General features: G+C 41.0%; 1 protein-coding gene across 2 annotated transcripts; it reads right to left on the bottom strand.

Annotated features, from left to right (window-relative positions):
* Nucleotides 1-11504: 11504 nt before the first annotated feature.
* Nucleotides 11505-14070, bottom strand: june (JunE proto-oncogene, AP-1 transcription factor subunit). 2 transcript variants are annotated; one of them, XM_024430808.2, is made up of 2 exons: nt 13929-14070; nt 11505-12990 (listed from the first exon to the last, which is right to left on the bottom strand). In XM_024430808.2, exon 2 carries the CDS (start codon nt 12863-12865, stop codon nt 11792-11794), a length of 1074 nt encoding a protein of 357 aa, XP_024286576.2. In that variant the 5' UTR covers nt 12866-12990; nt 13929-14070; the 3' UTR covers nt 11505-11791. The 2 variants fall into 2 exon arrangements, with proteins under 2 accessions (XP_024286576.2, XP_024286575.2); XM_024430807.2 differs by having other exon boundaries at nt 13561-14070.
* Between the last annotated feature and the right edge of the window lie 212 nt (nt 14071-14282).

Below are 14282 nucleotides of genomic sequence, written 5' to 3' on the forward strand. Positions count from 1 at the left end.
ACTACTGTTGACCAGGGCCATAGGGATAGGGTTCTACTGTTGACCTGGACCCATAGGGTAGTGCACTACATTGACCAGGACCCATAGACTAGTGCACTACTGTTGACCAGGACCCATAGATAGTGCACTACATTGACCTGGACCCATAGGGTAGTGCTCTACTGTTGACCAGGGCCATAGGGATAGGGTTCTACTGTTGACCAGGACCATAGGGTAGTGCACTACTTTGACCAGGACCCATAGGGTAGTGCACTACATTGACCAGGACCCATAGGGTAGTGCACTACTGTTGACCAGGGCCATAGGGATAGGGTTCTACTGTTGACCAGGACCCATAGGGTAGTGCACTACATTGACCAGGACCCATAGGGTAGTGCACTACTGTTGACCAGGGCCATAGGGTATTGAGCTGCACTACTGTTGACCAGGGCCATAGTGGAACTACTGTTGACCAGGACCCATAGGGATAGGGTTCTACTGTTGACCTGGACCCATAGAGTAGTGCACTACATTGACCTGGACCCATAGGGATAGGGTTCCATCTGAGATCCACATACTTAGACTCACATCTGTTGTCCCAGTGTCTCTACGGACTCTCAGTTTAAAACCAACAACATTCTTCAGCCGGTAAGAAGCAGAATTTTGGAAATAAATCGTACAGCACCCTGTGTCCCAAATGGTAACCTATTCTCTACATGTGCACTATAGATGTAGGATATTCATTTGATGCTGAGAATGTTCCTGAACAGCAAACTTGAAAGGGTTTAAAAAGGCCTCTAGCGTTTGTAATTTACACTTTGAAATGTCAGACTTAAAAATAAATGTCTAATAATTATAATACACATAATTATTAACATTTCCTGATGCTGCAGGATTATCTCTCTGCTGTAGCAAACAGGCTCAAATTAAGATCCTACAGGGTTCCATAGGGCCCTGGTCTAAAGTAGTGCACTATATAGGGAATAGGGTTCCATAGGGCCCTGGTCTAAAGTAGTGCACTATATAGGGAATAGGGTTCCATAGGGCCCTGGTCTAAAGTAGTGCACTATATAGGGAATAGGGTTCCATAGGGCCCTGGTCTAAAGTAGTGCACTATATAGGGAATAGGGTTCAATAGGGTTCTGGTCTAAAGTAGTGCACTACATAGGGAATAGGGTGTACATTATTGAGTTGTTGGAGGTTAAGGATATGTCACTTTTTCTAACAGCAACACATCTTGAGTGAAGTGGGTGGAGCACTGCTAGAGAATTCCCCCGAGTTCCGTTGAAGAGAACACAGCAACCTAGAAAAAATATCACAGTTTTACATAAAGGGACTATGGTTTTAGGACTATGATTTTTAGGACTATGGTTTTAGACATAGGAAGAGGCATAATGAATGACTGGCACCCTTGATGATGAGCAAAACAAAGACTCTATAAAATAAATAACACAATCCTGAGTTATAGTCCATGTAAAACATAATGGGGAAATTATATTATTTTATAGTAATACAATAGCTCAGAGAAAGAGATGTCCTTTAACAAAGACAGGTCAAACAGCCTTTAGAATAAAATGCCTTGGTACTTGGGCCGAGTTCACGATGCTCTTGACCGGTCCCCAAGACCAGTGGAAACTAAATAGCCCCATAATATCACTGATCCACCACCATATTTTAGGTATGAGGTACTTTTTTCTGCATATGCCTGAAGTTTTTCCAACACCGAACCCATCACTGGTGTGCCTGGCCAAAGAGCTCTATTTTCATGTCACCTGACCATAAATCCGGTTCCAATCCAAGGACAGGTGCCGTTTATCAATCTCCAGGCGGTGCTGTGGTCACGTGACAGGAACACAGAGCTCTTAGGCCAGCGGTGGGTTTGACCTACTAAAGAACAATATGCAGAAAATACCTCATCCCTACTGTAAAATAAAATATGGTCGGATCTAAACAGCATTAATGCACACTTAAACGTAGCAAAACGTTTAGCAACAGAAAATGAAAGCAAGCTTTTCTTATTGGAAACAGAACACAAAGTCCCGTAGTCTTCCTGTCTTCCATGGGTGTGTGGGACGTAGGGATGTGGGTGGAAGTAGCAGGGAACATAGCTGAACGAGCTAGGAGGGTGTTCTGAGCCAGAACCTCAGCCACTACATGGCTTAGAAGTAGAAAGGCATCTCCCTCTGAGGGAAGAGAGAGAGAGAGAGAGAGAGAGAGACAGAGAGAGAGAGAGAGAGAGAGAGGCAGAGAGACAGACAGAGAGAGAGACAGACAGAGAGAGACAGAGAGAGAGACAGACAGAGAGAGAGAGAGAGAGAGACAGAGAGAGAGAGAGAGAGACAGAGAGAGAGAGAGAGACAGACAGAGACAGAGAGAGAGAGAGACAGAGAAAGACAGAGTTACCCATCCCCCGACACCAACACAATCACTAATCTCTCTACAATCACCTACTTATGGGATATAGAATATAAATATGATGATAAAACAGAGAGGATATGACGATAAAACACAGAAGATGATATGATGATAAAACAGAGATAATGATATGATGATAAAACAGAGATAATGATATGATGATAAAACAGAGATAATGATATGATGATAAAACACAGAAGATGATATGATGATAAAACACAGATGATATGGTGATAAAACACAGAAGATGATATGATGATAAAACAGAGATAATGATATGATGATAAAACACAGAAGATAATATGATGATAAAACACAGAAGATAATATGATGATAAAACAGAGAAGATAATATGATGATAAAACAGAGATGATATGATGATAAAACACAGAAGATGATATGATGATAAAACAGAGATAATATGGTGATAAAACAGTGATAATATGATGATAGAACAGAGAAGATAATATGATGATAAAACACAGATAATATGATGATAAAACAGAGATAGTAGACAGTAGATTTCCCTTCAATTCCACACCAACAATTAATTTCACACAGACAGTAGATTTCCTTTCAAATCCACTCCATCACTGAATCTCCAGCACAATTTCACATTAAATTCGTGAAAATATGTACAAAAAGTATTTCAACAGATTTTGTGCGTTTTTGTGTCTTAATTCCTAGGAAAATACATTTTTGGGGGGCAAACTTCGGAAAACATCTTTTAAAAGTTATTAGAGCAATGCATTTTGGGCAATGGTGTTTTCTACACTGCTTCATTTGTATAAAAACAAACGCTTTAACAACCCAATGTTGTTAATCAACCAGGTTGTCACAGAGATACTTATAATAGTAATGGTTAAAAATATATATATTAAATGCCAATGATGTTTTCTATGCATGTTTTCACTTAATAATTTGCGATAACGGTGTTATGTCGGATTTGATGAGGGTTCTGTATTTATCTGTTTTGTTGTTGTATCAATGAAGGTTTTTAATTGGGAACATTTTCATGATGGGAAATAAATTAATCAATAAATGTGGGGAAACAGAAGACCTGCAAAAAAAAAATCTGTTACGCGAATGCAGTAAGCCAGGGTAAGTTGCTAGCTAGCATTAAACGTATCTTATAAAAAACAATCAATCATAATCACTAGTTATCTACACATGGTTGATGATTTTATTAGTTTATCTAGCGTGTCCTGCGTTAAATATAATCAATGCAGTGCGTATCGTTGCTCCAATGTGTACCTAACCATGAACATCAATGCCTTTCTTAAAATCAATACACAGAAGTATATATTTTTAAACCTGCATATTTAGCTAAAAGAAATCCAGGTTAGCAGGCAATATTAACCAGGTGAAATTGTGTCACTTCTCTTGTGTTCATTGCATGCAGAATCAGTGTATATGCAACAGTTTGGGCCTCCTAATTTGCCAGAATTTTACGTAATTATGACATAACATTGAAGGGTGTGCAATGTAACAGGAATATTTAGACTGATGGATGCCACCCGTTAGATAAAATACGGAACGGTTCCGTATTTCACTGAAAGAATAAACGTCTTGTTTTCGAGATGATAGTTTCCGGATTCGACCATATTAATGACCCAAGGCTCGTATTTCTGTGTGTTATTATGTTATAACTAAGTCTATGATTTGATAGAGCAGTCTGACTGAGCGATGGTAGGCACCAGCAGGCTCATAAGCATTCATTCAAACAGCACTTTCGTGTGTTTTGCCAGCAGCTCTTCGTTGTGCGTCAAGCATTGCGCTGTTTATGACTTCAAGCTTATCAACTCCCGAGATTAGGCTGGTGTAACCGATGTGCAATGGCTAGCTAGTTAGCGGGGTGCGCGCTAATAGTGTTTCAAACGTCACTCGCTCTGAGACTTGGAGTGGTTGTTCCCCTTGCTCTGCATGGGTAACGCTGCTGCGAGGGTTGCCGTTGTCGTTGTGTTCCTGGTTCGAGCCCAGGTAGGGGCGAGGAGAGGGACGGAAGCTGTACTGTTACACTGGCAGTACTAAAGTGCCTATAAGAACATCCAATAGTCAAAGGTTAATGAAATACAAATGGTATAGAGAGAAATAGTCCTATAATTTCTATAATAACTACAACCTAAAACTTCTTACCTGGGAATATTGAAGACTCATGTTAAAAGAAACCACCAGCTTTCATATGTTCTCATGTTCTGAGCAAGGAACTTAAACGTTAGCTTTCTTACATGGCACATATTGCACTTTTACTTTATTTTCCAACACTTTGTTTTTGCATTATTTAAACCAAATTGAACGTTTCATTATTTATTTGAGGCTAAATTGATTTTATTGATGTATTATATTAAGTTAAAATAAGTGTTCATTCAGTATTGTTGTAATTGTCATTATTACAAATATTTTTTTTTTTAAATCGTCCGACAAATCGGTATCGGCTTTTTTTTTTGGTCCTCCAATAATCGGCATCGGTATCGCCGTCGAAAAATCATTATCGGTCGACCTCTAATAACAAGTTTCCCGTCCTAAAAACGTATCACCATTTCCCAATCAAATAGGTTCCTTGATACCACAAAAGAGAAACTGCATTTTATTCTCCAATCTTTCAACATCGCCTTATATTAAATGCGCTATGAAGAAAATAGTTTTTGCCTAACCCTTTCTGCCTCTAAGTGCTACGGTGTCCCAAAGTATTAAAGTGAAAACAAGGAAGTATTAGCTTTTATTTAAAAAACAACAACAACACTACTATTATATTGTAATTATTTTGGTGACAACCTGGTTGATTAACAATATTAGGACGCGAACACGTTTGCTTTTATATAAATAAATGTGGGACACAAAAAAAGGCAGTGTAGAACACCGTTGCCCATCATGCATTGCTCTAATAACTTTAGCCTCCCCCAATTTTTATTTATTTTTCTATGAATGAAGTTGCACAAAAATGTGTGTCTGTTCACATGAATTAAGATACACAAGAATACACAAGAAATGCACAAAATCTGCTGAAATACTTTTTGTACATATTTGCCCGAATTGAGTGTGAGATTGTTTTGGAATCTCCCACAGTCCATTCAATTCCACTTCAACACTGACTCACACACACACACACACACACACACACACACACACACACACACACACACACACACACACACACACACACACACACACACACACACACACACACACACACAGACACACACACACACACACAGTAGATTTCCCATAAATTCCACTTCAACACTGACTCACACACACACACTCACACACACACACACACACACACACACACACACACACACACACACACACACACACACACACACACACACACACACACACACACACACACACACACACACACACACACACACACACACACACACACAGTAGATTTCCCATAAATTACACTTCAACACTGACTGGACTGTAAACAGTGACTGTGAGGGACTTTTACTTTCAGAATGACCCAGCCCCATTGCTTCATGTGGTTTACAGGAAGCATTGGCCCTTCTTATAGGAAATTCAAAGGCTGTCTGTGGAGCATGGGGTGACTTGACAGTACCTGCAAAAGGGATGGACATCCTTTAGCATAGTAATTTATAACCACACAAATTGCTTTCAAACTAAAATTGATACTATGAGGACTGTTAAGAGCAGCAGGTTTTCTTGGCTCCGGTTCTGCATGGGGTGGACCCACTGCAGTGGCAGACGGTGACACTAGCCTATTCTACAGAAGACGCTGTCCGGCAGATGGGAAGTTAAATCGAGTTTCTGACTCACAAACAAAATCCCATGGGATTTATCACTAGAGTAGAGGGTAGAGAGTGTAGGGGCTGTTATTATTGTCTAACATAGTCTGGCTGCATTCCAAAAGGTGTCTGCAGCTGTCCATATAAGGGAACCCTTTTTTGATTCTAGGTAGAACTCATTTGGGTTCCATGTAGAACCTTCTACCAAAATGGTTCTAGCTGGAACCTAAAACGGGGTTCTTCAAATGGTTCTCTTATGGGGACAGCCAAAGAACACTCATGTTCTGGACAACACCTTGTTTTTCTAAGAGCGTATGTTTGAAGTTCTCAGTAACAAAGTTATTTCAAAGAACAGCTAACTTCACTTCTCTTGGTCAGAACACTTCTCACATCTAGTTGCCAATAACGTGAGGAGTAGGAAGACATACTACTGTAAAACACAATATGACCACCCCCCTCCACCATGTGGTTTCATATTAGGTTAATAGTGAAGACTATGTGTCAATCTCACTGTTGTTTCACATCTTCATACAGACTCCTGTATATTTCGCTTTAGGTTGTATCTACGTCATTTTAATTGAAAAGAGGGCAGGCTGTTTGTTTTACTAAGTTTGGTTGACTGCTCATGTATTTTGACAGTTGGCAAAGTAGAGAGTGAGTGTTGATTATAATACTGTAGCTGTCCCCTGATGATGACACAACAAGTAAAAAAAATATTTAAAAAATCCCGTTTCAGAAACCTACACTTTTTGTTTGATTTATTATTGATTTATTCATAAACATTGAAGGAAACAATTAACACGTTTTCAAGAAGACAGCATATTGTAAAAACCAAAGAAAAAAAAAACAGTTCAACAATTAAACCAAGGCAAGTCGCCCTGTAGTCAACAGTCATGTGTCCCTCTCATAGTCAACACTATTCAGACAGGGACTGCAGTGCATTCCAAATGACATCCTATTCCCTCTAAAGTGCACTACTTTTGACCAGAGCCCCTTTGGACCCGAGTCAAAAGAAGCGCCCTATAGGGATTAGGGTTGCCTGGCTACCCATCCATATCGCTCCGGCCAACTAACATTTCTTCATCCACGATGAGTTTAGATTTTCCTCCCTACCCGACGATTTACAGAATGCGAACACATCGTTCTGATTGGTTGGGTTGGGCCATAGCCGGCATACACGATTAACGTTAGCAACTTTGCTACTCTGACTAAAAAGACAATCCAACCGCTTATATATTTGTTTCGTATAATGCCCCTCATTTTGATTTCACACAAACGACTGCTAGGACGGCAGTTTCAGACTGAGCGTATGTGACGATGATGGAGCAGAGGAATTCAATTCAGGGTGAGTCGTCAGGTAAGAAAAGGGTGCAATTTGGGACGCACCCTCTGACACGGAATTTTCCACTGAGTACACACCAACTGTTGTGTCAATGCTATCCAGAATATAACGTCATACACCACAGCTTGACTTCCCTTTTTAAAACCATTATTGTTATTGATCCATTACAAGGTAATATTCATCATTGATCACATGGATTGTTCATCGTCATAGTGATAAATCATGACAATTGACTGTATTTTCAATATGTTGTCAACTTTCAGAAGGGCCCCGTTTATACATGGGTCATTTGTCCTACATTCTGAACGTGTTTCTACACATGGCATTACTACACTGCGTTACTGTCCACTGTGTCTGCATTGTGACCAGATTTCCTGGTCCCTTTACCTAACATCTATTCTTTAAAAATATAATGTATTTATATACTGTAAGACACATTGCTATAATCAGTCAATGGTGCCGAACTGACCATGATTTTAGAGGATGGGATAATGATGATTTAAAAGATCAGGACAATTAGAACCAGGTGGAAACAGGGCTTATGTGTAACATCGTGTCTACTTTACATGTTTGTATCTAAACCCTTTCAAATAGATACTGTAAAGTAAACCATGTTATACTGTCTCTAAACCCTTTTGTATCTACTGATAAACTCTTTTCTTTGGCTTGATCATGAGGGGTCTGGTGCTTACAATGAATCAGGTAATCTCTCTCTCTCTCTCTCTCTCTCTCTCTCTCTCTCTCTCTCTCTCTCTCTCTCTCTCTCCTCTCTCTCTCTCTCTCTCTCTCTCTCTCTCTCTCTCTTTGCACTCCAAATACCTGTAGTAGTGCCTTTTAAAATGTTATTACCATGGCTTTAGCCTAACAAATCACAGGGATACTAGGACAATCTCAACCCAATACAGCATCAAACCACAGACTACAGTGCTAGTAGAATTTACTGTTTGACATTCCTTTACTCACACATATAAAAACACACATTTCTCTCAGATTGGCTTAGTTACTGAAATGAATCTAGTCTCAGAAACACGTGTTTTAAACATTCTCCCCGAAAGAGGAATAGCTCTTTTTTTTTCCAGGAATGAAAGATCCACACACAACTCTGATCGAATTTAGACAGACCCTCTGTGGTCCCATCAACAACCTTTTTAATCTTGTATTACACTGGAAAATAAATATGTCACCGTAAAAACAGACGAATACTATTTCACTGAAATTGACACAAACGACTTTACACAACAAAGAGTAATGTTCCTAAGTACACACACCTACTTCAGTACATACAAAATAATACTACCCCCCCCCCACACCTACACCACCACCATCAAAATCTGTCTCAATAAATAATGTACAGTATGGAGAGAGAAGTACACTAAACTGTTAGAAGGTTGTCGTCATCATTTTCACTGAATCTAGAACTTTAGGAACGTTGATTTACATTTTGTACAAAAATATATAATTATTAGTGACTTTAAAAAAAAAAGCCTTTATTCAAGTTTGAAAAATACATATTTTCCTTGAAGATCACAAAAAACTATTTGACAGATTCTTCTTTTTTTATTATTATTATTTTTATATTTTTTATTTCTCTCTAGATTGATGTCAATAAAGTAAAGACATAATTATCATTAACCTTACATGTATATGTGTAGAAGCGAATGCATAATAAAATGCTGACACGTTTAAAAAAATGTGTCTGCATCAAGAAACTGCGGTGACCAAAAGAAGGTTTTGTTTTTGACATAGTAATTAAAGCTCTTCTGATATGATTTACCTACTATATCGACAATCACATTTGTACTGTAGGAATAAAAATTTTAAAAAACGAGAGAAAAAAACAAAAAGCATCAAATAGTTTCCAAAGACATTTCTACGCTGTGTAGAGACCATGATGAGACCACAGATAAATATCAGACAAGATTTCATGTTTTGATTTATGTGCAATATATTGTATTCCCCCCTCCGAAAAAAATTGTAAACGAGACACTAAATCCGTCCTGTGTAGTTCCACAGAAAACATAAATATCAGAGATACATTTTGCATAAATAAATTCCTCCAGAAATGTTTGTAAAATAAGAAATGAATTTAATCATCCAGTTTTGATTAAAAGCCCTTGTCTTGTTACTTCAGCTTGCTGCTTTCTCAAGAAGCCTTTTCCCTTTCTACTGTCCAACCGTGTGTCTGTCCATCTGTCCATCTGTCCGTCTGTCCGTCTGTCCATCTGTCCGTCTGTCCATCTGTCCGTCGGTCTGTCTGTCCGTCTGTCCATCTGTCCGTCGGTCTGTCTGTCCATCTGTCCGTCTGTCCGTCTGTCCATCTGTCCGTCTGTCAGTCTGTCCGTCTGTCCATCTGTCCGTCTGTCCATCTGTCCGTCTGTCCATCTGTCCGTCGGTCCGTCTGTCCATCTGTCCATCTGTCCGTCGGTCCGTCTGTCCGTCTGTCCATCTGTCCGTCTGTCCGTCTAATAACACAGCAAGTTTATCTAAAATGTCCCTTAAAAAAAATGTCGTTCTGACACAGTGTAGTTCAGGTTAACACAGCGCTGATACACAATGTATGTAATATATAATATGTTACCACATTGAACAATATATTAGTCAATCAGTGGAGTAGCGCAGCAACCCCCCTCCCCCTACACATTTTGCCATGAGGCTGGAGAGAAAATGTTGTTGTTTAAAAGCACATTTCCTGCAATTCTACACATATTGCCACGGAGAAAATATTTGTTTAACCTTTATTTTAAACTAGGCAAGTCAGTTAAGAACAAATCCTTATCTACATTGACGGGCTACCCCGGACGACACTGGGCCAATCCTGTGCCGCCCTATGGGACTCAAAATCACGGCCCGTTGTGATACAGCCTGGATTCGAACCACGGTGTCTGTAGTGACACCTCCTAGCACTGAGATGCAGTGCCTTACACCGCTGCGCCACTCTGGAGCCCCATTAGAAACACTCTGGAGCCCCATTAGAAACATTTGCGATTTTATAGCTGATCTCATGCTTATTCTACACATCTTGCCATGAGGCTGAAATAAAATGTGGCAGTTTTACAGCTAAATCCTGTAATTATTAAACAAATAAATCATCTACAACACATCACGTCCAATAGATTTGATCAACATGGTGATACTCTGACCAATTGCTTTTTTTTTTGTGTGAAAAAACAAAAAAGATCTATTTTCTCTTTACTTCAAAATAGAGTTTACAGTGACTAATACGCAGGGCCTTGGAGTAACACACAATGGTCTCCTAGTACCGTCATTTGTCATTTTGAAATTGTTTTTTAAAAGTCAAACTCAGTAAAACTTTTACTTCTGATTCGACTCAAATGTTTAGCTAGCAAAAATACTACAGTAATGACAGTAAGAAATACAATAGAACACCTTTTGGAATTGTTCTGAAATCATACGAGAGAGAGAGAGAGAGAGAGAGAGAGGTGACCTTTTAGAATGTAGAAATTCCGGTTCTGAGGTGACATGTACGTCTACCCTACAGGGAAACCCTGTATGTTTCACACCTTCTCAGTTATTAGACTTCCTGTTTACCAAAAACACCCGGGAACCTACTGAACTGTATACTAGAGGCACAATGTCCTCCGCTCCTCACGCTCCAATGGTTGCCTGGTTATGTACAAGGGTCAGTGTTGTAGAGCACAGTCTTCAGTCTGTGTGTGTGTGTGTGTGTGTGTGTGTGTGTGTGTGTGTGTGTGTGTGGTTTAATGTGTTCCTATTGAGCACAGATATACTTTGGTCACTGTCGGGGCTGCGGGAGGACAAAACTAAAGTAGGAAAGTAGAGGTGTCCCATGTCCTTTTCTTGTTGTGTTAATACGACAACTCAAAGTGTCTGTAGAGGTTAGAGAGGTGGGATTCTCCCTTCTCCCCAACCGCTCACGTAGTTAGCAGTTAGCATAGAGAGGTGGGATTCTCCCTTCTCCTCAACCACTCACGTAGTTAGCAGTTAGCATAGAGAGGTGGGATTCTCCCTTCTCCCCAACCTCTCACGTAGTTAGCAGTTAGCAGTTAGCATAGAGAGGTGGGATTCTCCCTTCTCCCCAACCGCTCACGTAGTTAGCAGTTAGCATAGAGAGGTGGGATTCTCCCTTCTCCTCAACCACTCACGTAGTTAGCAGTTAGCATAGAGAGGTGGGATTCTCCCTTCTCCTCAACATCTCACGTAGTACTTTATTTACCCACAACACCCATCATTTACCTTGTAGAGGTACTAATTCCTTTAGAGAGGACTGACTCAGAGCAACAGAAAACCACCCTCCTCATCCCTGTACAGTACAGTCCGTTGGTCAGCAGCTGGTGCTCTCCCTCTCCCCGGTGCTCTTGGACTGCAGGCCTGCTGAGCTGACTGCAATTTGGCAGCCGTTGGTGACGTGATTCATGACTTTCTGTTTGAGCTGGGCCACCTGTTCCCTCAGTACCGAGGCGGTGGAGGTCAGGTCACAGTTCTGGGTCTTCAGAACCTTCACCTTCTCCTCTAGCCTGGAGATCCGCTCCAGCTTCCTTTTACGACACTTAGACGCCGCGATCCGGTTACGTAGTTTCTTCCTCTCGGCCTTGATCCTCTCCTGGGTCTCCAGGTCGATGGGAGAGAGCGAGGGAGGGGAGGAGGTGGGGTCCCCGGAAGGGTGACGTATCTCTGGGACAGTCTGAGGGGCGTCCAACCCCCTGTTGTGAGGATGGTGGGGTCCCTGGCCTCCGGGTCCGTGGGGGCCGTGGCATGGGTAGCCGCCGGGCATCTGGCCCCCTGGGTAGGATGATGATATATGGCTGGGGTGGTTCGGGTTGTAGCTGCTGAGGTTGGTATAGATGGGCAGGTCTCCTGCAGACATGATGTTCCTCTGGTAGGGGCCTTGCATAGAGGAGGAAGGGGACACGGGAGCTCCAACCAGCTGGTTCTGTTTATGAAGATCCGCCAGGGCTTTGACGAACCCATCGGCAAAACCCTCCTGTTCATTAGTGGCGTTGTTCCGGTACATGAAGGGGTTACCTCCGTTAGGGTTGGGGACAGGAGATGTCGTCACTAGGCCCTGGTTAGACTGGATGATGAGGTGCTCGAGGTCAGGGGAGGCTAGCTTCAGAAGGTTCATATCTGACAAGCCGCCGGGCATTAACGAGCTGTTTGTGTTGCTGTTAATCCCTCCCAGATTACTAGGATTGATATTGCAGTTACTCCCGGGCTGGCTTTGTGACAGTTTCAGGCCAGAGCTGCTGTGGGAACCGCCTGAGAAGTTATGTGCCACCTTCTTACTCATCATCTTGTGGCTCTGGTAACGTTGGTAATCGGCATGGTGTTGTCCGAAGTTGTGAGGAACACCTAGGGACTCGTCGTGGTAGAAAGGAGTTTCCATTTTAGCCGTCATTGACGCAGGGAGACAGAATCTTCATCATCTGATTATTATATAGAGGTCGAAGTGTTCCACCTTCACATTAACTGTGAAGACTAAGACTTTTGTTTAAAAAAATATTCCAATATGGAGTCTGCCACCTGTAAGAGTAAAAAAATAAAAATAAACGTTGGATATTATAATATGTAATTTGGAGAAAAAAATTAATAAACATACAGTAGGCTACATATGTGATATAGCTTTATATTGACATGATATGATATGCATTACTTCTATGGCTTACAGGAATACCAAACTAGTTTATCTTTAGCTCAACAGTCGGAGCAACTTGCAGCGTACCTCTCTATACAGTACGCAGCATTTCGATAACAATTTATAACAAACTCCTGAGTTTGTAGCCTACTTATTGAGCATTCGCTTTTATGCTGTATCAATCATAATTCACATATTATTGCTTCCCTTGGAATAGAATCTTACCAATTAATGAAAATGAAACAACTCTCTGTTACTGGGTTCATATTATTTGGGTTGATAAGCTACTATTTACAGTTCCTTAATAGTTTTATCCTGTTTTGATACGGGAGACTCCTGGATGTATATAGCACACAGTTGGACATTGTCACCGTTATTATTTTATCACACAGTAGGCTACATTATAAATGACCAATTGCAAGAATAGTGTAACGTAATAATGTTGTTCAAATACATACACTAGGCGAAAGTCTCACAATGTCTCACGTCTCACAATGATGACAGGAAAGCCCGTTCAGTGCGATGACTAGTTGATTAGCCTACTAACGTTACGTTTCGAGAAATAACGTCCCCGTGAAACAATCCAGTGACTCAACTCCGGTGATTCGAGTTAATCACACCGATCAACGGTGACACAGAATACCATCCATCGTATGGTAGATGTTACCCACGCACGCTGTTTGTGAGTCGGTCGAGCGTGTGTGTGTGTGTGTGTGTACAGATGATCAATTCAAAATGAATACGATATCCGTGCGTTAAACAAAAATCTTCCAACGAATTCAGATGGAAAAATTAATATAATCCAGTTTATTCTCTGTAAACTGACATTTGACATAGGAGAAATCGGGCTTCTCTTCTCTTCGGGCTACTCTCGTTGCCTCTCGTTTCCTCGTCTGAGCTGCAAAGCCGCTGTCAGTTGTACTGTGGGGTTTTCTGCTTGGTCGATTACTAATACCATACGCCTCTCTCTCTCTCTCTCTCGTTCCTGAAACTACTCTGCATAGATGTCACACAGTCACTGACGCCTCCTCCCCTCTATGCCGCGTCGCTCAAATGTTTCTTTCTTTTTTTAACTGGCCATTTGAAAGCCAGTTACTATTTTAAAGTGTTTGTTAATGTACAATACAAATGTGTACACAATAGAACGTTTCCCCGACCATGTAGGCTAGTGCCCCGTGCG

Source organism: Oncorhynchus tshawytscha, linkage group LG09 (genome assembly GCF_018296145.1).
Source record: "Oncorhynchus tshawytscha isolate Ot180627B linkage group LG09, Otsh_v2.0, whole genome shotgun sequence".
In the NCBI taxonomy this organism is placed as follows: domain Eukaryota; kingdom Metazoa; phylum Chordata; class Actinopteri; order Salmoniformes; family Salmonidae; genus Oncorhynchus; species Oncorhynchus tshawytscha.